The sequence below is a fragment of the Sorghum bicolor genome, chromosome 3 (assembly GCF_000003195.3).
Source record: "Sorghum bicolor cultivar BTx623 chromosome 3, Sorghum_bicolor_NCBIv3, whole genome shotgun sequence".
NCBI lineage: Eukaryota > Viridiplantae > Streptophyta > Magnoliopsida > Poales > Poaceae > Sorghum > Sorghum bicolor.
Genome location: NC_012872.2, coordinates 4,091,331 through 4,115,906, shown reverse-complemented (window position 1 = coordinate 4,115,906; position 24,576 = coordinate 4,091,331). Strand labels below are relative to the sequence as shown.

The following is a 24,576-nucleotide window of genomic DNA, read 5'->3' as shown; positions in this document are numbered from 1 at the left end:
ATCCCCAGGAACAGCTAGGAGTAGATCTAGTGGATACAACTTTACTTTTCTGGATAACAAGTGGATCTAGAGAAAGAGAGAGAGAGAGGGGGTAAGGTTGTACGTTGTGAAGGGAAATGCAGGCATGGTGAAGGATCCAGAGCCGGTCATGAAGTCGGTGGTGGTCCTCTGCGCTAGCCGCTTGGGCAGCGATGGTCGGGGATTAGGTGGTGAAGATGTGGACGCCGAGGTGGTACAGTGTAATGACGGCGGCTGGGGCTTTCCGTCACTGGCTACGCCCCTACTTGAGATTGGATTAGGTTGTGTTGGTGGGGAGTGGTGACTTACGGTGAACCTCGTGACTGGAGCCACCAGCTCCCACCTCTTTATATAGCGCCCGATTAGTCTGTTGGGCCTAATTAGTGGAGAGATTAATCTAACAATTGAAAGAAGAGATGTGAGATGTTTTTAGGATTATTACAAAAATCACTATTGATGTATATAAAATTGTTTTCTTATTCATTTTCAAAATACTACTTAGACAGTTAGATTGAGAAAATGTGAAAAGATCCCAGAGTCGTTTCGGCAATGAAGATGTCGTCACCAAACATTTTCAGCCCTACTATAACCATTGAAACATTCTACTGCATATGAACGGGGGTGAAACATCAAACATTTGCCCTTGTTTAGATGTGAATTTTTTTTTTGAATTTTGATATTGTAGCACTTTCTTTTGTATTTGATATTTATTGTCCAACTATGGATTAACTAAGCTCAAAAAATTTGTCTCGAAAATTACAGAAACTGTCTAATTAGTTTTTGTTTTCGTCTATTTTTAGTGCTCCATAATGTGCCACAAAATTTGATGTGACGAAAAATCTTAAAAAGTTTTTAAATTTAGGGTGAACTAAACAAGGCCTAATTCATCCCAAAATCCAAAAACTTTTTAAAGCTTCCCGTCACATCAAATCTTGCGAAAAATGTGTTAAAGATTAAATGTAAATTAAAAAAAATAAATAATTACACAATTTATCTATAATTTGCGCGACAAATCTTTTGAACATAGTTAGTCTGTGTTAGGATAATAATTACTAAATACAAACAAAAGTGTTACGGTGTCAAAAATCAAAATCCAAAAACATTTCGATATAAACCAGACCCTAATTCGATGAAACAAAGCAAACAGTCACCACCAGGCGATGGAGCAAGTCAGAATGTACTGGCGAGGGGAAAAGCTCAGAAGCATCCCATAGGATGGACAATCATGAACTATCAAACAAAATCATAGCTCAACACAATACGATTAAGATGTATAAATGGCAGCTATGCCATCAGCCTCGCACACCTATAGCAAGCACCACCACATAACCACAAAATAGCAACCGTGTGGAAATGTGGAAGAACGAGTTCGGTTTGGTGTGTCTGGTCTTATTTATCAAAAGACACTGTAGCCATGTGTATTTCAAGCTTCGGATCTATAAGTAGAAACTACAGATAAGTAACGGAACTACAAACTTTCATCAACTCAATAGCATAAGGGGACCAAAAGCAGTAGGTGACAACTGTACACATTTCTATCTCACGTGAAGATCCTCAAAACAGCAAAGTTTCCTCTTTCCTTCAAGAAGCCAGTGCGTACCAACAGGTGGAGTGCGCCTCATCGGGCGGCTCTTGGTGCTGTGAGTAACAGAAAAGAACAATAAACCAGATGAATCACAATGGCTGTGAAAAAACAGATAACTGTAACACATGAAGGTAGACTTTAGAGGAAAATATATACCTAAGTTAACGGCCTCTGAACCTTTCATCAGACGAAGGCGCTGGCAGGTTTCCACAAACATCCTGCAAAACCACTAGTTAGAAACTTGTCATATTAAAGTCTTATTAAGGGAACATTCAACTACATCCTTGCAGTTCGGTATCAAGCGCTACTCATTGCAATATGACCAAGGAAGAAAATATAAATGAAAATTAACTTGGACAGACCGATCTCAATGCTCAAGATAACATATTTTCTAGAAGGATCAAGAAGCAATTTGCTGCGTAGGTAGCCGATAAGTCAGGTGAACAGTTTAATCTAGCTATCTAGTAGTGGAGAACAAAACTAGAAAGACAACCTTATCCAAAGTAGCCTAACTTAATAAAGTCAATTCCTTTCAAACATAGGTATTCTGTACATCAAAGTTGCTTATAATATATAAAAGCTAGAAACAGCAGCAGCAACAAATTCGGTGCAAGAAGTATCAAACAGGAAATTATTGTGATTCGTCCACGTGAATGACGTTTCTGGATAGAATCTAAGGTTAAAAAACAAAAAGTGGATTTAGTTTTTGATCAGCGGATTGCATGATCGCAGTGAGCTAAAGGTTGTCATTGTCAGGTAGGGGGGTGGGGGGCTTCCTAATAATTCTCCTATCCTGATAGTTCAACAACACTTCAGATTAGTTGATGCAGCATATGAGTAATTCCTCAGATGCACTTACACTACAGGCATGCATTACGGTAAATAACCAACAGCACCTCTTAGGAATCTCACTTAGAAGATGCATCACTGAAAAAAATAACTGAGGCAAACCTCTGGGCTTATTTGAACTAGATCTAGTCAGTCCATTAGATGAAGTAACTTCCAAGACAATCCATTCAAACCCCTAATCCATCACTATTCATCCAAACAACTCTCTCTAGGATCTGTTTCCTTCCTACCCAAAATATAAAATACAGCCATGTCACCACAATCTAATTCTAACCCCCCTCCTCCACCCAAAAAACTACTTCATCAAGGACTGGGAACAACTTCTCAAATCAAAGGTACAACGTCCAATTTGATGAGGAGTACAAGATCCTAAGCAATGATCATATCTAGGAACAAACCTTTGGAGTACTAAAAGCTACTAAATAGTAGTAAAGACTTAATCAAAGGACTGTAAAGAAACTGTTAAATCAAAGCTACCACATCCAATCTGATTGACTAGTGCAAGATCCTAAGCAATAGTCATAAGCTAAGAACCATTCGAGTAATCGTGCAGAAACTGCACAGATAATCAACTAATTAGGGAAAGTAAAACAGAACAGAGCAGCACAGGAGCTCACTTCCAGGGGACGTCGCCGACGAGCATCCAGTCGCCATCCTTGTCCTCGTACGTGGGCACGTACTCCGTCCCGTTCACCGCGTCCACCAGCTTCCTCTCGTCGTCGGCGAACTTCCCTGCGCGCACATCCAGACAACAATCTCCGTCAGACGGAACGCTCGATCAAACAGAGCAAGGCGCTGCGGAAACGCCAGGAGGAAGGAAGCACGAAGCAAGGGGTGGTAAGGTCGCCAGCACTGACTGATGGTGAAGTGGGAGAAGAACTTGTCCTGGAGCGCGCGGAGGAGCTGGTCGTAGCCGGCGTACGCCTGGAGGTCCACTTTCCGCAGGTAGGGCGCGCCGTCGACGGCCACCTTGACGAACTTGGCGGCCTGGTTTGCCTTGCTGGATCCCGCGACGTCGGCGAGCGCGTTCTTGCGGTACGACCTCACCGGCGGCCACCCCACCACCCGCGCCCTGCCCACCAAAACACAGGAGGAAGCAAGGAACCGACGTCAAACTCCACTCCACCTCAGAGGCCAAAGCAACTGCCTCTTTGTTACTTTGGGATTTTTTTAAAAAAAAAGAAAAGGAAAGGCCTGTGTTCATCGGCCGGGGAAGGCGGGGCGTACTTGGGTGCCGGTGCAGCGTCGGAGGAAGCGGCGAGCGGGGAGGAGCGGTCGGGGTTGGCGTCGGAGGAGGCGCGCTTGCGGTCGGCGTCGGGGAAGGCGGAGGACGAGGACGAGGACAAGGAGGCCGCGACGGCAGCGGGGGCGGGGGCGGAGCCCGGGAGGCGGAGGGTGAGCGTGAGCGCGGTGTCCTCGAAGTCGAGCCCGGAGGCCGCGGAGGACTCGGTGGAGCTCCGCTCCGTCTCCACCGACATGGCCGGCGGCGGCGTGCTGGGCTCCGCGCTCGGCGGCTTCCTCTTCTTCGTGCGGGCGAGCGAGGGAGGCCGGACCGCCGGTGGGGGAGGAAGGGGAAGGAAAAGGAAAAGGCAGCGAAGGCAACTGGGGGAGAGGTGGTTTGGTTATAGTGGGTGGGCCGCGGTCACTCCCTCGTCAGGTCGCGATAGTTTTCGCGTATGAGCCCCTCAACTTAACGCTAAATAATCAGTATAACAATTTCCACGTGTCGTAATGTGCTAATAGTGTTAGTGAAAATTTTCGCTAACACTAATTATGCGAATACGGAATAAGGTGAGGTGCAAAACGTAAGAGAGAGACCGGGCAAGCGAGGCTCCAGACTTCCCAAAAGGGGAATATATATAATTTAATTGATATATAAACAAGGAAATGGCGGTACTAGCACTCGCGCGGGTGGGCCCCGGCTGCCGGTTGGGCGCCCTGCAGCGGCCCCCGGAAGCGGCAAGCGGGTCCACGGCGGAACCAGCCGTTCGATCACCGGCCGACGGCGGTCCGCCGGTCACCGTTGAAACTCCTACCGGATGCTCGCTCAATAAAAAAAAAGTGGCTGAAGGATCTCTTTAGTTTAAAAAATATAAAAAAAATCTAGCGGAATAGAGGAAGGCACGCACGCACGCCCACGGAGGGAGGTTTTGATTTTTGAAACTCGTGGAACGCATTTCCAGCGCGGTTTGGACCAAAGTACAGTAACTGTACCCGCCTCCTACCAGGAGTGGTAGTTTGAAACAGACGGGTGGGTAACTGCGGTGGCCGGACGGGACGGACACGGACGCGTAGCTTTTTTTTTTTTTTTTTTTTTGAGGAACACACGGACGGACGCGTAGCTGTCCAGGTCCAGCCGTGCCATAAAGCGGCGACATGTGAAAGTGCCGGGCTGTCGGCCGCTTGTCCCCTCCAGAGTCCAGCCCGCGCGGCCCACGTCGAGTATCCACCAGTCTCCCTCCATCCATTCCGTGGGCTGGCTCGTTTCGTTTGCGTCTCCGCTTCGCTTTGCCCGTTCGGCCGTGCCGTCGCTCGCGGTCGCCGGTGAGGACCTTTTTTCTGCCTGACTGGCTCTCTCCCTCCCTCCCTCCCTGAGACCCTGACCGCCCCCGTTCAAACGCTCTCGACACCGAGCCGCCCGTGCGGCCGTCGCGTCGCGGCCGCGCGCCTCGTCCGAGCACCGGTCCGGTGGTGCGTTCTGCAGGCGTTCCAGCGGACCAGGCAGGAGCAGCGAACTGCGTGTGAACGATCTCTGCATCGGGGGCAGCCGTGGAAGACAAGAAAAGGGGCCTGCGGACTGGACGGCGGCCGTGCACCACGGAACCCGGCCGCGTGGAGATGCGCGCTGGCGAGCAGCGCTGCCAAGTGCTACTGCTACAGTAGACTGCTAGTGGCTGGCCTCGATGGAGCCTGGAGATCTCGACGCCTTTTCCCCTTTCCCTGTCCAGTTCAGGCGCGACAGGGCAGGACCCGAGGCCGGCCGGTCCAGTCCACCTGTGCACGTTCACCATGGGCCTTCTTGTCCTCAACGAATCCGATCCATCACGAGGGAGTCGGGACTGGACTGCCAGTGCCGCCAGTGCAATATATCATCGAGGGGCGCAACCGCAGCTGCAGCGTGATCTTGACGGATCGCGAGGGGGTTGCGGTTGCGGTTGCAGGGAGAAGGATCTCAATCAGGGTCTTGTTTACTTCCACCCAAAATCCAAAAACTTTTCAAGATTCTCCGTCACATCAAATCTTTAGACGCATGCATGAAGTATTAAATATAAACGAAATTTAAAACTAATTGTACAGTTTGGTCGAAATTTACGAGACAAATCTTTTAATCCTAATTAGTCTATGATTGGACAATAATTACCAAAAAAAACGAAAGTGCTACAGTGTTCCAAAAAATTTCGTTCAGGAAGTAAACAAGGCCCAGAGACAAGAGCGCTGGGCGGATTAGGACCATATATCCTGATATGCATGCGGATTAGTATGACCTTGTTTAGTTGGGCTGTATAATTTTCGTTTGTAGGGAGTATTTGATAATTATTGTATAATCATAATCTAACTAAATTTAAAAAATTTGTCTCGCAATAAAGACAAATTATACAATTAGTTATTTCTTTTATTTATATTTAATGTTTCATCTATGCAAAAAAATGTCTTGTAATTTAGAATGGACCCCTTTACAAATACTTTTAGATCTGCAAGTAACTAGCAAAATTTACTTATGATATTAGAATTGCTATCAAGTGCTAACTATTATTTTCAGAAAAGTGTGTGTGCTAACTCTTGCTAAGAAAATACTTTTAGATCTGCACGTTGCATCTTTGCTGAGAAAATAAATATTAGAGCTGATATTTTTTGCGATTAATATTAGAGCTGATTTAGCATGTTAATTACATATTGTTTAGTTCCAAAAAATTTTGCAAAATAGGAATAGTATCACTTTTGTTTGTATTTGGCAAATATTATCCAATCATGAACTAACTAGGCTCAAAAGATTCGTCTCGTCAATTCCGACCAAACTGTACAATTAGTTTTTATTTTTGTCTATATTTAATACTCTATGCATGCGTAAAAAGATTTGATGTGTTTTGGAAACTAAACAAGGCCATAGCATTCAGTAATCAGGGCATGTTATCTCTGTTCCAAGAAGGCTGCGCTGCGCCGGTGTCCAGTGTAGGCGTAGCGCCTTGTGGTCTCTTGTGAACTTGTGATGCTGTGTGGCGTGAGTCACGAGACGAGCAACCGATCGCACGGTAAAGTAGCCTGAGCAGTGACCACCGCGGCGCAGCTTCTCTTTTGGCGCTTTCCTGCTCAACAGCTCAAGTCATTATTCTGATGGTCATTGCACAAGAATCCAATGCCTGTGAGCCTCTCCTTCCCACCGTCTTTTGGAACTCGGAACTCCACAGAATAATGCCAAATCGATTGCATGCACGCTTGCCTGACCACTGCAGCTTCTCTTTTGGCGCTTCCTGCTCCACAAGCCAATGTTCTGATGACCACTTGCTTCTCCTTTTGTCGCTTTCAAGGGAAAAAAAAAAGGAGAGAGAAGAAATCTCGCACCCTACCATTTGCTGGTTCGTTCATATACCCGAGTACAGGAAATACTTTTACTTCGGCCTTGTTTAGTTCCCCGATAAAAAAATTCAGTCATCATATCAATTCTTTCGACACATATTTCGAAAATTAAATATACAATTCGGTTGTAAATCGCGAGACAATTTTTTAAGCTTAATTAGTCCATAATTAACCAAATTACTATAGTACTAACGTGTGCTAATGAGAGGTTAATTAGACTTAATAAATTTATCTTACAATTTCTAGATGAGTTATGTATTTTGTTTTTTTATTAGTCTACGTTTAATACTTTAAATGTGTGCTGATACATACGATATGACACCAAGGCCTTAGTACTCCTAATGACCCTTGTTTAGTTCCCAGAATTTTTTGAGTTTGGCTTTTGTGACACTTTTATTTATAATTAATAATTATTGTCCAATCATAGACTAACTATGCTCAAATGATTCGTTTCGCAAATTACAGACAAATTATGTAATTGGTCATTTTTTATTTATATTTAGTGCTCCATATATGGAGTACTATATCCAAAGATTTAATTTGATTGAGAATCTTGAAAAAATTTAGAAATTAAATAAGGCCTTGGTTGCCTGGGAATACAAAATGGCCCATTCTATTGCGCATCAATCGATTGTGCTTTTTGGCCTGTCTGCCTGCCTGCCGATTGGGGCGAAACAAACACGCTCACCCGGTCAAAGCTGGCGTTTTTCCGTGGAACGGGAACGGTAAAGGCGGACCGCCAATGGGCGGCTTGCCCACGAAGGTGCGGCTGCTGGAGTCAGTCAACGTAACATCCTGTCGGCTCAGTGAGGAGCACCCGAATCCGATGCCCAATTTGCAAGCGACTTGCCACCACTTTGAAAAGTCCGTGGTACGTGCTCCATTAAATTAATTACTGTCGTACTCCGTATACCTGTAACACTGCTATCCCTCTCCCACTGTGGCCGGCTTGAGGCCTTGTGTACGCCTTGTTTAGTTCTAAAAAATTTTGCAAAATTTTTCACATTTTCCGTCACATCGAATCTTTAGACGCATGCATGAAGTATTAAACATAAACGAAAATAAAAACTAATTGCACAGTTTGGTCGGAATTGACGAGACGAATCTTTTAAGCCTAGTTAGTCTATAATTGGACAATATTTGTCAGATACAAACGAAAGTGCTACAGTGTCGATTTTCCAAAATTTTTCGGAACTAAACAATGCCTATGAAAAGTGAAAAAAGTTTTCAGTATTGTAGTATTTTCGTTTGTTTGTAACAAATATTATCCAATTATGGACTAACTAGGATCAAAAGATTCGTCTCGTGATTTACTTTTCAACTGTGTAATTAGTTTTTATTTTCATCTATATTTAATGTTTCATGCATGTGTCACAAGATTTGATGTGACGGAGAATCTTAAAAACTTTTTGGTTTTTAGAGTGAACTAAACAATGCCTGAATTGACGATGGAAATCACCTCAAAATTCATTTTTTTTTAAAAAAAATCCCTCGTTATACACTAAATATAAACGAAAACAAAAACTAATTACATAGTTTGTCTGTAATTTACAAGACAGAACTTTTAAATCTACTTAGTATATAATTGATAATAATTATTAAATACAAACAAAAATGTTGCAGTATCAAACTAAACAATGAAAGACTGAAAACTGTGCTCCTTCTCTCCAATATACGATCGGTACCATACCAATCTCGTTACTGTATAAAGGTTTGGATAGCGGTAGGGGGAAACGGGAGTAGTAATGTACTCCCTCCATCTCAAATTATAAGTCATTCTAAGAATCTTGGAGAGTCAAAGTTTTTCAAGTTTGATGAAATTTATATAGCAAAATAATAATATTTTTAGTATCAACTAACTATCATTAGATTGTTTGTTAATTATAATTTCATAGTGTACCTATTTTATGACATAAATATTTATATTTCTTTTTATATTTTTAATCAAACTTAAAAATATTTTGACTCTTCAAAATTCTTAGAATAACTTATAATTTGGAATTAAGGGAGTACGTAAGCTACAAGCCTACTGCCTACAGCATGAGTGTGATCGGGAACAAAGACTAGTCAGGCCTTGTTTAGTTCCGAAAAATTTTCGGATTTCGCTACTGTAGCATTTTCGTTTTTATTTGACAAATATTATACAATCATAAACTAACTAGGATCAAAAGATTCGTCTCGTGATTTATAGACAAACTGTGTAATTAGTTTTTGTTTTCATCTATATTTAATGATTCATGCATGTGCCATAAAATTCGATGTGACAGGGAATCTTGAAAATTTTTTGAATTTCGGGGTGAACTAAACAAGGCCTCACTAGTGGGCTGCAGGAGTTAGGAGAAAACGGGAAGTGCTGCCTTTCCCGCTTTAGGGTACTCTACTACTGGTATCCCAGTGACGAAGTTAAAGCAAATTAAAAAGAGTACACTTAACTTATGGATGTATAGATATCTTTTGTGCAGATACATATATATAGTAAAATTTTAGACCTAATCATTACTTTATAATTTTTAGAGGGTGTATTTGCACCCGCTAATTAACATATGGCTTCGCCACTGACTAGTATTCACAAAGTGCCTTCTATGAACATCAAGGGCAAGGAGCAACAGGTGCCCTGCTATGAAATGATACTGAAGATTTCCTTAGAGGTGGGGCGAAGTGGTATAGCTACTGCCTGGATGCTCTAAGTATGGAGGCTTTGACCTGCTGTGATGGCTTAGCGTTGGTGCTTCATGCAGGTTTTCAGAAAGTCTGGCTTAAAATAGACTGCCAAGAAGTGGTGAAGCTTTGGCAAGCGGGGATGAATCAAAGATCTAGTGTGGTCTTAATTATCAAGGAGATAAGGGAGCTGAGCAATCTTTTCCAAGAATTTAAATTTTCTTTTGTTAGCCATTCTTGTAATAACTTAGCTCATGCTTTAACTAAAAAGGTCACGGATGACAACAGGGTTGGGTGGTGGTCCTATGCCCTAACCAGTGTTTCGAACCTGCTGGTCTCATACTGTAATTTTGCTCCCCCGTGTTGAATGAATCTCCTTGATCGCAAAAAAAAAAAGACCATGGATGCATACTTACAGTACGTAAACAGTGCAAACGGATATGGCATCAGCACAGCAGTATATCAGTGTCCAGCCACGGTCGTAGCGGCCGCACCGTGCACATTGTGTCATCGCCGAAGGCTGTACCTGTACACAAGGCGACAGGCCCACAACCAGTCACGTTGCCCGCTCCCGGATGCCACATGGGCCGTTTCTGCTGGGCGCGACAAACAGCCGGCCCGACTCCGACAGACGCTACGTGGGCCTCCTTGTCAACAAGAGACGCATTGGGCGGCCCGTGGCCACACTCCTGCGGTTTGTAATCCATTAGATTGGAAAAGGTGTAGAAATGAAGGGGCCTTCTCAAAAAAAAAAAAAAAAGGAAGATGAAAAATAGGAAACCATGAATTACTTCCACTAATACCACTATACTCCTTTCCAATCTAATGGATTCATTCATTTACTATAGTTGAGAGGCCTTTGGAGGAAGGTAATTGCTAATGGCCGATCCTCCAGATTCAGCTTTTATTGCTTGACATTAACAAAACAAGCAATTGTTAATCATGCACTGATATTCTATCTTTCGTATTAATTACTGCCTCCAAAAATCTTCAGTTTCCACCAAAATGAATGACAACGCACTCGTCGTCTCTTCTCCAGAAATCAACCGAATCTGGCCATATTGCCGGCACTATCACCTTTTATCAAATAATAATACCAAGTAATCAAGGTTGCAGATATACAGGTACAGCCCATGATGAACAACACCATCAAGTTCCCGACTCATCATCCCCTGGCCTTCCCGTGTAGTTACTAGTTACCATCTACGTTACGGTAATTCGACTATTAGTATCGGCAAGTGCCATTAGCCCCTGCCCAGATCACTGCGGGTTACCGTGTCCCAGTTTTGGAGTAATCTAGCAGGACGCCATGGAAGCGACGATGCTTCTCTTCCTCGGCCTCATCCTCCTCGCGGGGCAACGAGGCTGCACCTGCACGGCCTCTGCTGCTGCCGGCGAAGGCGGGTTCAGCGTCGACTTCATCCACCGCGACTCCGCCAGGTCGCCGTACCGCCACCCCGCGCTCTCCCCGCACGCCCGGGCGCTCGCGGCCGCGCGCCGCTCGCTCCGGGGCGAGGTGCTCGGGCGCTCCTACAGCGGCGCGTCGCCCGCGGCCGCGCCCGTGTCCGCGGCCGACGGCGGCGTCGAGTCCAAGATCATCACCAGGTCGTTCGAGTACCTCATGTACGTGAACGTCGGTACGCCGCCGACGCAGCTGCTCGCCATCGCCGACACCGGCAGCGACCTCGTGTGGGTCAACTGCAGCAGCAGCGGCGGCGGCCTCGCGGACGCGGACGCCGGCGGCAACGTGGTGTTCCAGCCTACCCGCTCGTCGACGTACAGCCAGTTGAGCTGCCAGTCCAACGCGTGCCAGGCGCTCAGCCAGGCGTCGTGCGACGCGGACTCCGAGTGCCAGTACCAGTACTCGTACGGCGACGGCTCCCGCACGATCGGGGTCCTGTCCACCGAGACCTTCAGCTTCGTCGACGGCGGCGGCAAGGGCCAGGTCCGCGTGCCCCGCGTCAACTTCGGCTGCTCCACGGCCAGCGCCGGCACGTTCCGCTCCGACGGGCTGGTCGGCCTCGGCGCCGGTGCCTTCTCCCTCGTGTCGCAGCTAGGGGCCACGACGCACATCGACCGCAAGTTGTCCTACTGCCTCATCCCGTCCTACGACGCCAACTCGTCGTCCACCCTCAACTTCGGGTCCAGGGCCGTCGTGTCGGAGCCCGGCGCGGCGTCGACGCCGCTGGTGCCGTCGGATGTGGACTCGTACTACACCGTCGCCCTGGAGTCGGTCGCGGTCGGCGGGCAGGAGGTGGCGACCCACGACTCCCGCATCATCGTCGACTCCGGCACGACGCTGACGTTCCTCGACCCGGCGCTGCTGGGGCCGCTGGTGACCGAGCTGGAGCGGCGGATCAAGCTGCAGCGGGTTCAGCCGCCGGAGCAGCTGCTGCAGCTGTGCTACGACGTCCAGGGCAAGTCCGAGACGGATAACTTTGGCATCCCGGACGTGACACTGCGGTTCGGCGGTGGCGCTGCCGTGACGCTGCGGCCGGAGAACACGTTCTCGCTGTTGCAGGAGGGGACGCTGTGCCTGGTGCTGGTGCCCGTGTCGGAGTCACAGCCGGTGTCCATCCTCGGCAACATTGCGCAACAGAACTTCCACGTCGGGTACGACCTCGACGCAAGAACGGTCACCTTCGCCGCCGCCGACTGCGCCCGCTCGTCGGCCTCCAGCTGATGGAACCCGCCGTGCGGACCCCTGTAACACATGAGAATAAATCATTTTTGATATAAGAAGGAAAAATCTGTGATCGTAAAGCCGAGAGAGAAAGGGCGATGCTAAAGCCCATATGATGCCATAATTTTTTTTTTGGCACAATTGCCTAAAGTCAAGTGCTCAAATTATCTGCGACACCACTGTTGCCATAGTATTTAAGTAATAGACATGTGGTACTTAATTTAATTGAAAGAAATAACCAAAAAAGCAGAAACAAAGGGAAAAAAAATCCAAAAGTACTCCCCTTCAAGTATTTAGCATATGCTTGACATTTAGTTCAATTTACTCTCTCTAACTGTTTCACTTGGTCTAGTTTACCCTTTGACATGATTTGTTATTTTTATTTCACTGCAAGTTGAGTTTTAAGCCTTGTTTAGATCCGAAATCTTTTTAAATTTTGACATTGTAGCATTTTCATTTGTATTTAATAATTATTGTGTAGTCATTGACTAACTAGGCTCAAAAGATTCAACTTGCAAATTACAGGCAAACTGTGCAATTACTTTTTTTATCTATCTTGAAAAACTTTTAAATTTTGGGGTGAACTAAACAAGGCCTTAACACCAACTTTTATGATGTGATAGAGGGTATCATAAGATATGTTTGAAAAATATATCTTAATTTTTTACCACTATTTTGATAGCTTATTAAAATTAATAATAAATTAAGACAAAATATGAGTCCTCTATCACCGGACAAATTTTAAAACTAAAATACAATTTGTATAGAGAAACACAAAAGAATTTATTGTGAGGCGTAAATTTGACCAATTTAAATAGTTGAAGATAGTAAATTGAACCAAATATTGGTTTCTGAGATTATTATCCAAGCATAGGCTAAACTCACAAAAAAAAACAGATGGCTTAGCGACAGGGGGAAAGGACGATGCTAAAGCCCATGCGACCATGTTTTCAGCCCGTTTGGTAACCTTAAGATATACTACTCGTTAGCGGTCGCCTCTCTTCCCACCACCAGAACTACCCCTACGGCCCTACCATCCAACCCAGGCCTTGTTTAGTTCCAAAATTTTTAGCAAAATGAGCATTGTAGCAATTTCGTTTGTATTTGATAAATATTGTTCAATCATGGACTAACTAGGCTCAAAAGATTCGTCTCGTCAATTCCGACTAAACTGTACAATTAGTTTTTATTTTTATCTATATTTAATACTTCATGCATACGTCTGAAGATTCGATGTGACGGGGAATCTGAAAAATTTTGCAAAATTTTTGGGGAACTAAACAAGGCCCTACTACTAAATAAATTTTTTAGAATCTTATTGCTACTAATTAGAGATCACGATAATCCTAGTAAGACATGTTAAGAAAAAAGAAGGATAAATTCTAGAAGTCACGAAGATGTCTCAATTAAATGCATAATTGAAGATACATGGATGTATGACAGAGGGGAAAAAATATAGATAATACTGAATATCTGACAACTTTATCACCACCTTATAAAAAAAATATAAAATATCTGTATGCATGTTGTGTTTGAATATAAGCAAACAGAAAATCCATGTAAATCTAAGCAATTTTTATTAATCGTAGACTTTGAACATGAACCTATAAATTATTATGCCTTGTCTCTGTTACTCTATGAGAGTATGCTTTTTTTTTTGCGGGGTGGCCGGTGGGGAGGTGATGGTTGGTGAGCCAGGCGTAGGCGTTTTTGGAGGTGGACGGCTAGGATTCCGGAGTCAATTTACTTCTTTTATAAACCGTATTTTTTTCTGTGAGCTAACATTATTTTTTTATAATAAATCAACGAATAATATTTTTAGTCATAACTTTTCAGACAAGTGAATAAACTCTAAGAGCAACTCCAAGAGCCTGGCTAAAATTAGTAGTCAAATTCTATTGTTTAGCTATTTTGTAAAGTAAAAAATTCTTAAAAAAAGAGATCCACAACAGCCTTGCTATTTTACAAAATCATATAGCCTGTGTCAGTGGTTGACTATATATGGCAAACGAAAATCAAGAAATAACCAACTTTTTATTTTATAAAACTAGATAGCAAATCTGTTGAAGTCTATCTTTTGTTATGCATATTCTAAAATAATCTCCACAACAAGAATAGCCAAGTTGTTGGAGTTCTACGGATCTTATATGATGCCTCGCCTCTCACTCTTTGAGAGCATGCATTGTTTTTTTTCCTTGTCTAGTTAGAACTTAAAAAAGACTTGAGAAGAAAATGAAGAACCAACACGACCTATTTCTTCTTTAAAGTTTTTATATGTGCGCATGCTTGTGTACCACACTACCACGGGCCTCCACAAAATCAAGTCGTGGAGAATAACCACGAAGCCGATGGAAAAATTGGAGAGTGATGCAGGCCTCCGATTGCTGACAAAGAAGTTTTTTTAGATATAACGGAACAAAGTTATATTATAGCCTGACCAGAGAACCTCACAAAGATTTTAGATGTCATCCTGTTTTACTTCAGGCATGTCGTGGAGAAGAATGCAATGTGCTACCTTGTTTCTAAAAGAGAGTGCTGCTGCTGGCTATCTGAAGCTGCAAATTAGAAAAATGTCAATTTTAGCCATGCACACCCACGTTTTGTCCGAAAGTTTGCACAACGTACTCTCCAGCTGAAAGAACGCGGAAAATGTGATTCCCCCCGCTGCCCATTTTTCTCCGTCCTACCCAGCATTAGGCCAAAGACGCTAAAACGACACGAGTAAGCCATCTCGCAATTCCTTAACGAGCACCGCCACCGAATCGCACACGGTTTCCATTTCTCAAATGGAGGATGAATAACCAAGCAAAGGGAGGGTGGCTGGCTCTAATCTAACCCCGCATCGCATGCGCTGGCTGTCCACGACGGCGATCCCCGGCCGTCCGATCCTGCCACCCCGACCCCGAGAGAGCTGCCTATATTTACCGAGCTACCCCTTGCCTTCTCCTCTCTCCGGCTGTTCGTCCCCTCACCTCCCGGCCGAGGACGAGGGACCCCCCGACCGGCGACCGCTGACCTGGGGGGCGGGCGGGCGGGCGGGCGGCTACATTACAGAACAGAAGCGACGACGGCAAGAGGACAAACGAGTCGAGGGGAAACGAACAGGGAAGGCGAGGGGAAATTCACCCGCATCGACGAGAGCTGCCGGTCACCGGCCCGAATCGGAGCCCCCGGTTCCCGCTAGGTATATTGCCGCACACCCTCCTTCGTTCTGCTCATCGGAATGGGGCCGTGTTTCATTCCATTCCATTCCCCTCCGGTCAGTCTAGCGTAGGCCTCGCCTCGCCTCGCCTCGCCTCGCCGATTTGGTCGCCCCAGTTGGTTGGTGTAATGTGCTGTTGTTGTCGATTAGCCACCTGTGCTGTGGTGCTGCGGCCATCGGGCGATGCTCCTTTTCCTTTGATTCAACGCGCCTAGGATTTTGGTCTCTTAGCTGCAGGCGCTGTTCCTCTTCCTCACGTGTTGCTGATTGTTAGTTCTTCAGGTGATTTTTGGAAGAACGAACGAGCTGTGCTGATTAGTGGGGGATTCAGTTGTTGCGTTCTATGGAGGTACGATGTTTTCCTCCTTGTTGCTGCATTTCTGAACAATCTTCTGTTGAACTAATGTTTGACTACCACGGCTGGTGTATATTTTGATTGCTGTGTTAGGCTGTTAGCCTGTTAGAGGGCCTGTTTGGTTCGCTGCTAAATTTAAGCCAGCTAAACTTTAGTCACCTTAGTAGCTACACTTCCAAACAAACTGACTAAAAAGAAGCTAAAATAGTTTAGTCCCACTAGCACCCAAGGATAGCTAAATAGTTTTAGCTGGCTAAAATTTAGCAAGGGGGACCAAACGGGCCTAGAGTACGTTTGGTTCTCTGTTAGAGTATGCTTGGTTCGCTCGCAGACGCTGCAACGCCTCCTTGCGAAACTATGCCCAGAAGATTGTACCCCATTCCTTACTAGGCTATAGTATTTTATTAGGATAGTTCGCTCCATACCAGTATAACGCAGGAAAATTAAGGAGGTATATTACATCTGTATCAGTCTTTTCTAACAGAAAAAGAAAAAGAAGAAGACTATTTTGCTTGTCATGACTAATTTGCAGTCAAGCTCTAGTTTGGTAGGGAAGTAGGATGCAATTGTTGGATGTAATGTCAAAATCAGAAGAATGCTAGCTAGGATTATGGAAAGTGGGGTTTACCTTAGACAAAGGCTCTAGTCTTCAGAAACACTCCATATAACCTGGCTGCAATCTTTCCTTCTAGTCTAATCTTGTCTAGTCAATTATGATGCCTTAGCTTAGACAAAGTCTTTCATAATTTAATCAGGCACATTTGCAGTCGATTGACACAGTTTAGTATACTTTTCTTCAGGTAGAATAAAAGTTACCTCAGGTGCTGCACTAGGAAGATAACTGCATGTCAAAGGAGGGTATCAAACCAATGTTCCATATGACTGTCTAGTTTATGAATGTTGCTCCTGTTTTATCACCTGAAGGCCTAGCACACAATCATCCTTTATTGATGGCTCAGACTGGAAACTTGAGCCAACGCGATCACACAATTGACATACCAATGAGTGATGGTACCTCCCCATCAACATCTCACCAGGATGATCCCAGTGGCTTGGATGAGTTGCATCACAGCAGAGGTCCTTCAAATGAAGTTCCACCAGGACCAGAAAGATCTTCTGGCACAAATGATGCATCTGACTCTCATAATGCATCCTCTGCAAGAATAGATCGAGGCCATCGTCAACAGAATCCTTTGAACTCTGGCTTCTGGATCTCAATCGAGCTTATTGTAAACCTTAGCCAGATTGTAGCAGCTATTGCTGTTCTGTCTGTATCAAGGAATGAGCACCCACACGCTCCATTATTTACGTGGCTTCTTGGCTATACAATCGGTTGTATCGCTATTCTTCCACATCTTTATTGGCGCTATCTTCACCGCAACCGCCCGAACATGGAGCAGGAGATGACACCACAAAGTTTGTCAGAACGGAACATGTCTGAGACTAATTCTTATGCAGCAGTCTCATCTCCTCGCACATCAGAAGCTGTGGACGGTACCAACAGTACTGGAGTCTCAAGAATGAACTTACCACTGGCAAGTCCAAGGTAACATTCTTCCATTGGATAAATCTGTGTGTACATAACAGAATTTTGGCTATGATGATCACCTATCTTCAATAATCTTTGCAGCCTTTTTCCTGTTAATAACCACATAAAATATTAGTCTTTCAGTACTTCCTATGAATTTTTTGTACTCCCTCCATCCCAAATTGTAAGTCATTCCAAGAATCTTAGAGAGTCAAAGCACTTTTACGTTTGACCAAAATTATAGAGAAAAATACTAAGATTTGTAACGTAAAGTGAGTATACTATGAAAATATAATTAAGAAAGAATCTAATGATACTTAGTTAGTACCATAATAATAATTATTTTATAATATAAATTTGGTCAAACTTAGAAAAGTTTGACTCTCCAAGATTTTTGGAATGACTTACAATTTGGGATGGAGTACTCTGGATTTGGTATCTGAAAGGTGTCCTGTCAAAATGCTGCGACCGATTGAAGTTTTTTCCTCTGATATTTCAGTTGATAATGAAGTAACGATGCATCAATCTTTGTAGGTTTTACGCAATGGTCGCTTGCTTTAAATTGATGCTGGATTGTTTCTTTGCTGTCTGGTTTGTCGTGGGAAATGTGTGGATATTTGGTAGTCGTTCTTCTGCCCATGATGCCCCTAACTTGTACAGGTATGTGGTGCTCAGGTTGCAATTCTTAATAATCCACAACTCAGACGTTTTATTTTTTGTTTGTTACCATTTTCAGGATCTGTATAGTATTTCTTGCGTTCGGCTTCATTGTCTATGCGCTGCCTTTCATTTTATGTACAATGATATGCTGCTGCCTGCCCTGTATAATATCCATTCTGGGCGTCCATGAGGATTTGGATCTGAACAGAGGCGCTACCACGGAGGCGATCAATACCTTGGTGGCTTACAAGTTCCAATCGAAAAGAGTTCATGATGGGGATGTGGGAGAAGATGGTGGTGGAGTCTTGGCGGCTGGAACTGACAAGGAGCGAATTATTTCTGCAGAAGATGCTGTGAGCTCTCTCCCCATGTTCCTTTTCATATATCATGCTGCATACTACATATTTGTAGTTCACAAATTTGATTATTGGGGATCTGCAGATTTGCTGCATCTGCCTGTCAAAGTTCTCAAACAATGAAGATTTGCGCGAACTTCCTTGTGCACATGTCTTCCACATGGAATGCATAGATAAATGGCTCCAGATAAACGCGTTGTGCCCTCTTTGCAAGGCTGAGATAGGGGGCTCAACAACAAGTAATCCGGAGAGTGGCTCTGTGGGTCCTGACAACGCCAACAGAGTAGGCAATGACGTCGAGTCACAACGGTAGCTGCTCTTGGCCTTTTCCATGACCATGAAGAGGTTGATGCGGACTAATTAAACTGATGAACATATAACAAACTACAAGTAGGAAGGTTACACACTGTATGGTCCAACAAGCCCTTTTTTTTCCTGATGGACTTGTTTCATATTGGCAATGTAGTATTTCCTGCTACAGTGCAGAGCAGTGTGTTCAGCATTGTTCTTGGCTGATACATTTTCGCGTAGAAACCATGTCTGCTGGATGCTGGTGGTGGCCACCTAAGATGACCCCACGGCGTTGGTGGTTGACGCTATGTTGCTAACCTCCTTGCTGTTAGAAGTTGCCTAGTGACTGTCTCCTTGTATATAAAATGTGACCTGATCAGCTGGCACCCCTGCAGCTCCTGTAATGGTTATTCTTGTACATTGCATAGATTCATGTATATATGCTAGGTAATTGGTACTACATGTCTGCAAGGTACAATTTCGTCCTATTCCAAAGATGTATGCATGCAGGTCTCTGTAACAGCGAGGCAATAGTAAACTGGGTGACTGTAAGTGCACAGACAGATCTATCCATGATGAAAAAGAGAGCACATAAATCCGTGAATTATGAACCCTTATTTCCTAATTCCTCACGTTTATTTAGAGTGAATCATACTAGCACAAATGCAGATCCAACAACCTGATGCTCCCACACATGATTAAGCTGCAGAAAGCTTTATCCATTCTTTTCATTGCACCATGAAAGCTGCACTGTCAACTGTTGTTTGTCCTTGCACCCCCAAATTCCCCGTAGAGAGAAGAAGAACGTCTCCAATTATTGTTCCTTTTCTTGGTTTGCTCTGGTGATGATACTGTGCAGGAGGCAGACAGTACAGGTACAGCTATGCTAGACTGACCACTTTACTGTTGCTCCTCGCCTCTTTCCTGTTTTGGCAGCCTGGAATCGTTTTCTAAAATATTTTTAAAGACAAAAAAATCTCTAATATCTCTTTCATCCCAAAAAGCATACAATTTTAGAATAGCGTTAAGTCAAATGATTTAAAGTTTGATCATATTTATATAAAAATCAATATATATCATTAAATTCATCATAACATATTTTTCTATTATTTATATATATATATATATATATATATATATATATATATATATATATATATATATATATATATATATATATATATATATATATATATATATATTGAAGTCATAGCTACAAGCTACTGATGGTATTTTTTTTATAAATTAAGGCCTTGTTTAGTTCACCCCAAAAAGCAAAAAGTTTTTAAGATTCTCCGTCACATCGAATCTTGCGGCACATGCATGAAGCATTAAATATAGACGAAATCAAAAACTAATTACATAGTTTAGCTGGAAATCGCGAGACGAATCTTTTGATCCTAGTTAGTCTATAATTGGATAATATTTGTTACAAACAAACGAAAGTGCTACAGTACCGAAATCCGAAATCTTTTCGGAACTAAACAAGGCCTAACCTAACTTTAGTTTGACTTTGACCAGACCTAGAATTGTTTTTTTAACGGACGCAGTAACAAGAATAGAGTAACGTACACAGACCACGCTAGCCTGAAATTACTGGATCTGCACTAGTACTAACGACTGAGCTCAGCTCAGGATTGTGTGACGGCATGAAAAATGTGTTGGGCCTTGTTTAGTTCACCTCGAAAACCAAAAAGTTTTCAAGATTCTCCGTCACATCGAATCTTTCGGCACATGTATAAAGTATTAAATATAAACAAAAATAAAAATTAATTGCACAGTTTACCTGTAAATCATGAGATGAATCTTTTGATCCTAGTTAGTCTATAATTAGATAATATTTGCCACAAACAAACGAAAAGTGCTACGGTACCGAAATCCGAAATCTTTTCGGACTAAACAAGGCCGGTTACTTTGCTTAAATGCTCAGGGACAAGAACACAAGCAAAGCAGACACTAGATTTTATTTCCAGTTTTCACAGATCAGCGGGTGGTTATTTGAAAAGAAAACCACAGTTCAGCTGGTGCCAGGTGGTGGACGCTGGAGTACCGAACGAACGGCATCGAGGATATCTGAATCTGGTCAAGAATTGGAGAGACCTATCTCCATCTGTCCGTGCGCGTGCGACGGGCCCGATTTCACGTGCCGCTGGGCCTATCTAGCTCATGACCGACGGGCCAATAATCTCGCCAAATCATGCGACTTTTTTTTGTAGGTATAGATGGACACGGACACAGGTCCATCCCTCTCATTCTGCCGGCCCTCCAATCCGGTTCCTGTAGCCTGGCGCTGTCGAGCGAAGCCGGCACAGGGGCAGGCAGGCAGATTGGCAGGACGCGCGGGGCACGCGGCGGCCCCCGGCACCTAGGCTCTAGCTAGCTAGCGTAGTGCACGCGCGTGTGGGCGCGAGGCCAGGCGATAAGGAGAAGGGAACGTGGTGTGCCGGAGGAAGACGACGACGAGGCGGCGGGCGCGGATGGAGCCCCGCCCCGCCCCGCGCGCGTCAGCGCGTGCATGCATGCCCGTGCGCGTGCGCGTGCGTTTGGCTAGGCTAGCTGTGTCTGTGTGCGTGGCGCGCGGCGGCGGGGCCGGCCGGCCGAGCTGGTGCGTCGTCACCGCGCGCAACGCATGCATCATGCGGGTGCGGCGGCGGCGGCGGCGGTGGCGCTCGAGTGGCGGGCTCTCGCGCGCGTGGGCGAGATGAGATGGTGATGGAGCGAGCGAGCGAGAGCCGCGATGCCCGATGGCGATGGGGCCGGCCGGGCATTGCACGCGTCGTGTCGTGCGGTGGCTGGCTGAGTGGGCGTGTGGGCTCGGCATGTTTGACCGAGATCTGCTGCCACGGTCTGGACGACTGGATTGGCGTCCCTGCCCTTGTCCCCGAATGGCAACCTATGGGGGGCGGGGTGCTCGAGGGTAGAACTGCCAATGCGCGCCGCCGGGGACCGGGCACGAACGGACCCCGGCCGGCCCGGCCCTAGCTATTTAACCACCGGCATCCCAGCCGCACTCTCCGTCCGGTGCTCAACCAATCTACAACATCATTCCTTCCTTCCACACATTCACCTCTGCACCTGCAAAGTGCGGCAAACCATTATATTCTACCAACGCATCTCAATATAATTCTCATCATCATCAACCAGATGGCTAGGGTGTCGTCCATGGAGTCGATCTCGGCCTCTGTCCCTGCTCGCTCCGCCATGTGCTGCTCGACGTACGGCCGCCGGCGGCGGCGGCAGAAGGCCGTGGGCGGCTTCGCTGGCCGCTGCAACGCCGTGCTGAAGCAGCACAAGACGAGGCTGTACATCCTCGGCAGGTGCGTCTCCATGCTCCTGTGCTGGCACGACCACGACGCCGACTGATCGAGCTAGGCCGATGGATATGATGGAGTACTGAACATAGCCTGGGCCGGGATCGATCGGACTACCCCGGGCGCCGCGCGCAGTCTAGTTCGATCACGTACTATGCGTCGTCGTCAGTGTGTAGCTAGGGTGGCTTTTATTTGGAGGTGATACTTCATCAGCAGGGCAGCTGGCTGATTAATTGGATTGTATTGATTACTACTCCTAGGTGAATACATATACGAGGAGGTGATGATCGGTGAAACTTGAAGTGTAAATGAATGAATTAAAATATATGTATACATATAATAACGAGATGGTTAATTTCTCTTGTGGGGTGTGTGTGCATGATTACTGCTCTCAGCATCAGCTAACTGCTAGCTGGTAAATGGTGTCCCGGACAAGTGCTCAGCTATGGCTGACGGCAACACTTTTCCGTGCGCGCATGCATCAGCAATTGACGTAACGATCCAAAACATTCGGGAGGAACAAGTTTAGCTTACGGGCGAGCTAGATCTCGGTTGCCTGATCTTCTTTAATCTGTAATGGAGTGAACGACGACACAGCTCGCTGCACGTGCAGCTGCAGCTGCCCCAGAGAGGAGCAGGAGTCGGAGACGAAGAAGAATGATGCATCGCCGGCGGTCAGGGCGGAAGCCTGAGTCTGACTGTCGGTGTGAGGTTCCACTCTCCATCGGATCTCACAGTCACAGGCCGTCGCGACGCGCGAGTGGAGGCACCGCCTATTGGGCCAAAAGTAGCCGCCCCCCCCCCCCCCCCCCCCCCGAATATTTCAAATCAAGAAAGACTTTTGATTTCAGAGTGTGGCCTCATATGGCATGGGCCGAGAAAGTCGGTTGCTCCAGAACGAGAACAACGCGATTGAATCATGTATGTATAGTTTACTTATAGATTTATTTATATTTAACAAGCATAAATCTAAAATAAAATATATAACTAAGTTATATATATGATCCAATAAGTATAAAATTTTTACTATAGTTTAATCATACAATAATTAGTCCAACATAAAAATTTCATCATAATTGGATCATAGAAACTGCACCTATGAATTATTCCATTTAATTACAGGAAAGCATAAATCTAAAGCTATAACAAAAACTTTATACTAAAGCATACTATTTTATATGTTCACTGTGTAGATTCACTCATGTGGAGTCTAATAAAATTAGATTTTTTATTTTTGTGATTTACTATGTATTTTCAAAGTTTTAGCCAAAATAAATTAAAAAGAAAAAGACAAAACCACATTCAAAACTACTTATAACAGGGATAGGCATGTAAAATGAAATGTTTTAAAAGTTGAGGGGAGCGTTTTGCCTAGTTTTAGAGTTCAGCGAGAAAAAACAGACTTTTGAAAAAGTTAAGAGCAACTCCAACAGATATGCTATCCATGTTATCTAGGCTATTTTTACATCTTCAAAGCAAAAATTAAAGTCCAACAGATGTGCTATCTGGTTTGCTAAAATAGCAAGTTTGCTATTCCTAAACTTTCGCTTGTCATATATAGCATGTCGTTCTCACTAGCTGTCCTATACAAAGGCTGTTGTGGAACTCTATGTTTTGAGTGAGTTTTTTTATTTTACACAATGGTTAAATCTTATAATTTAGAATATAATTTTACCTAATCTCTTGGAGATACTCTAAGAAGGTAATATGGATTTTTTCCCAACTACAAGCCAAAGCCTCAACAAGGTGAAGTAAGATGCAATAATAATACTCCATTTGATTTGATGATAGTTTGTACTCTCTCTATCTTAAATTTTAAGTCATTCTAGTAATCTTGGAGAGTCAAAATATGTCAAGTTTGACCAAATTTATAGGATAAGATAATTATATTTATGATATTAACTAAGTATCATTAAATTCTTCATTAAATATATTTTTATAGTATATTTAGTTTGATGTCGTAAATCTTTGTAATTTTTTTTTATAATTTTGGTTAAACTTGGGATGCTTTGACTTTTTAAGATTTTTGGAATGATTTATAATTTAGGATGGAGAGAGTAAGCAACCAGCAGTTAATAATCGTAATAGAAGGTTATGATATTACAGTACGTAATAATCATAATAAAAGGTTATGATATTATACTCGTACTAGTACTATAGTTCATGAAAATCCTTTTTATTTAATTATTATTAGGCGGTTGTCGTATGTGGTACGGTAGGACTGCCATGCGTGAGCGTGATCCTTGGACACTGAAGGCAATGCAGGATGCAACTCAGAACCTCAGACATCAGAGGCCACCGCCTCCGAGCAAGTAGTTGCGGAGCGCCATCACGAGAGCGGCGCCGGCGCTTGCGAGCCTGGGGAACCGCCGTGAGACGAGGGACAGCATCACGAGCGCCGCGCCGAGGAGCCAGAGGACGAAGGCGGCGAGCAGCACGTGCTCCGGGCTGGAGGAGCTAGCGAGGGCGAGCTGGTCCCAGGTGAGGACGAGCGCCCCCAGCAGC

General features: G+C 44.6%; 3 protein-coding genes across 4 annotated transcripts; 2 read left to right on the top strand and 1 right to left on the bottom strand.

Annotated features, from left to right (window-relative positions):
- LOC110434097 (auxin-responsive protein IAA1-like) lies at positions 1,219-4,067 on the bottom strand. The gene is made up of 5 exons (XM_021457797.1): positions 3,680-4,067; positions 3,310-3,524; positions 3,070-3,184; positions 1,760-1,821; positions 1,219-1,656 (listed from the first exon to the last, which is right to left on the bottom strand). Exons 1-5 carry the CDS (start codon positions 3,928-3,930, stop codon positions 1,637-1,639), a joined length of 663 nt encoding a protein of 220 aa, XP_021313472.1. The 5' UTR covers positions 3,931-4,067; the 3' UTR covers positions 1,219-1,636.
- On the top strand, positions 10,817-12,619 carry LOC8056525 (aspartic proteinase CDR1). Its single transcript, XM_002457197.2, has one exon. The coding sequence runs from the start codon at positions 10,995-10,997 to the stop codon at positions 12,366-12,368; it is 1,374 nt and encodes a 457-aa protein (XP_002457242.1). The 5' UTR covers positions 10,817-10,994; the 3' UTR covers positions 12,369-12,619.
- Positions 15,392-19,367, top strand: LOC8078783 (E3 ubiquitin-protein ligase At1g12760). Of its 2 annotated transcripts, none has more exons than XM_002457196.2 (6): positions 15,392-15,552; positions 15,853-15,919; positions 16,726-17,471; positions 17,988-18,113; positions 18,190-18,466; positions 18,555-19,367. In XM_002457196.2, the coding sequence occupies exons 3-6, from the start codon at positions 16,819-16,821 to the stop codon at positions 18,780-18,782; spliced, it is 1,284 nt and encodes a 427-aa protein (XP_002457241.2). In that variant the 5' UTR covers positions 15,392-15,552; positions 15,853-15,919; positions 16,726-16,818; the 3' UTR covers positions 18,783-19,367. The 2 variants fall into 2 exon arrangements, with proteins under 2 accessions (XP_002457241.2, XP_021310917.1); XM_021455242.1 differs by having other exon boundaries at positions 15,397-15,552; positions 15,845-15,919.

What these genes read in the sequence shown, in the direction of transcription:
- LOC110434097 (XM_021457797.1), bottom strand. Translation starts at nt 3,930, where the DNA reads ATGTCGGTGGAGACGGAGCGGAGCTCCACCGAGTCCTCCGCGGCCTCC. An exon ending in GACGCTGCACCGGCACCCAA is followed by an intron (nt 3,525 to 3,679) that starts GTACGCCCCGCC and finishes TTTGGTGGGCAG; the next exon opens with GGCGCGGGTGGTGGGGTGGC. An exon ending in GTCGGCGACGTCCCCTGGAA is followed by an intron (nt 1,822 to 3,069) that starts GTGAGCTCCTGT and finishes GTGGTTTTGCAG; the next exon opens with GATGTTTGTGGAAACCTGCC.
- LOC8056525 (XM_002457197.2), top strand. Translation starts at nt 10,995, where the DNA reads ATGGAAGCGACGATGCTTCTCTTCCTCGGCCTCATCCTCCTCGCGGGG.
- LOC8078783 (XM_002457196.2), top strand. Translation starts at nt 16,819, where the DNA reads ATGAATGTTGCTCCTGTTTTATCACCTGAAGGCCTAGCACACAATCAT. An exon ending in GATGCCCCTAACTTGTACAG is followed by an intron (nt 18,114 to 18,189) that starts GTATGTGGTGCT and finishes TACCATTTTCAG; the next exon opens with GATCTGTATAGTATTTCTTG. An exon ending in TTATTTCTGCAGAAGATGCT is followed by an intron (nt 18,467 to 18,554) that starts GTGAGCTCTCTC and finishes GGGGATCTGCAG; the next exon opens with ATTTGCTGCATCTGCCTGTC.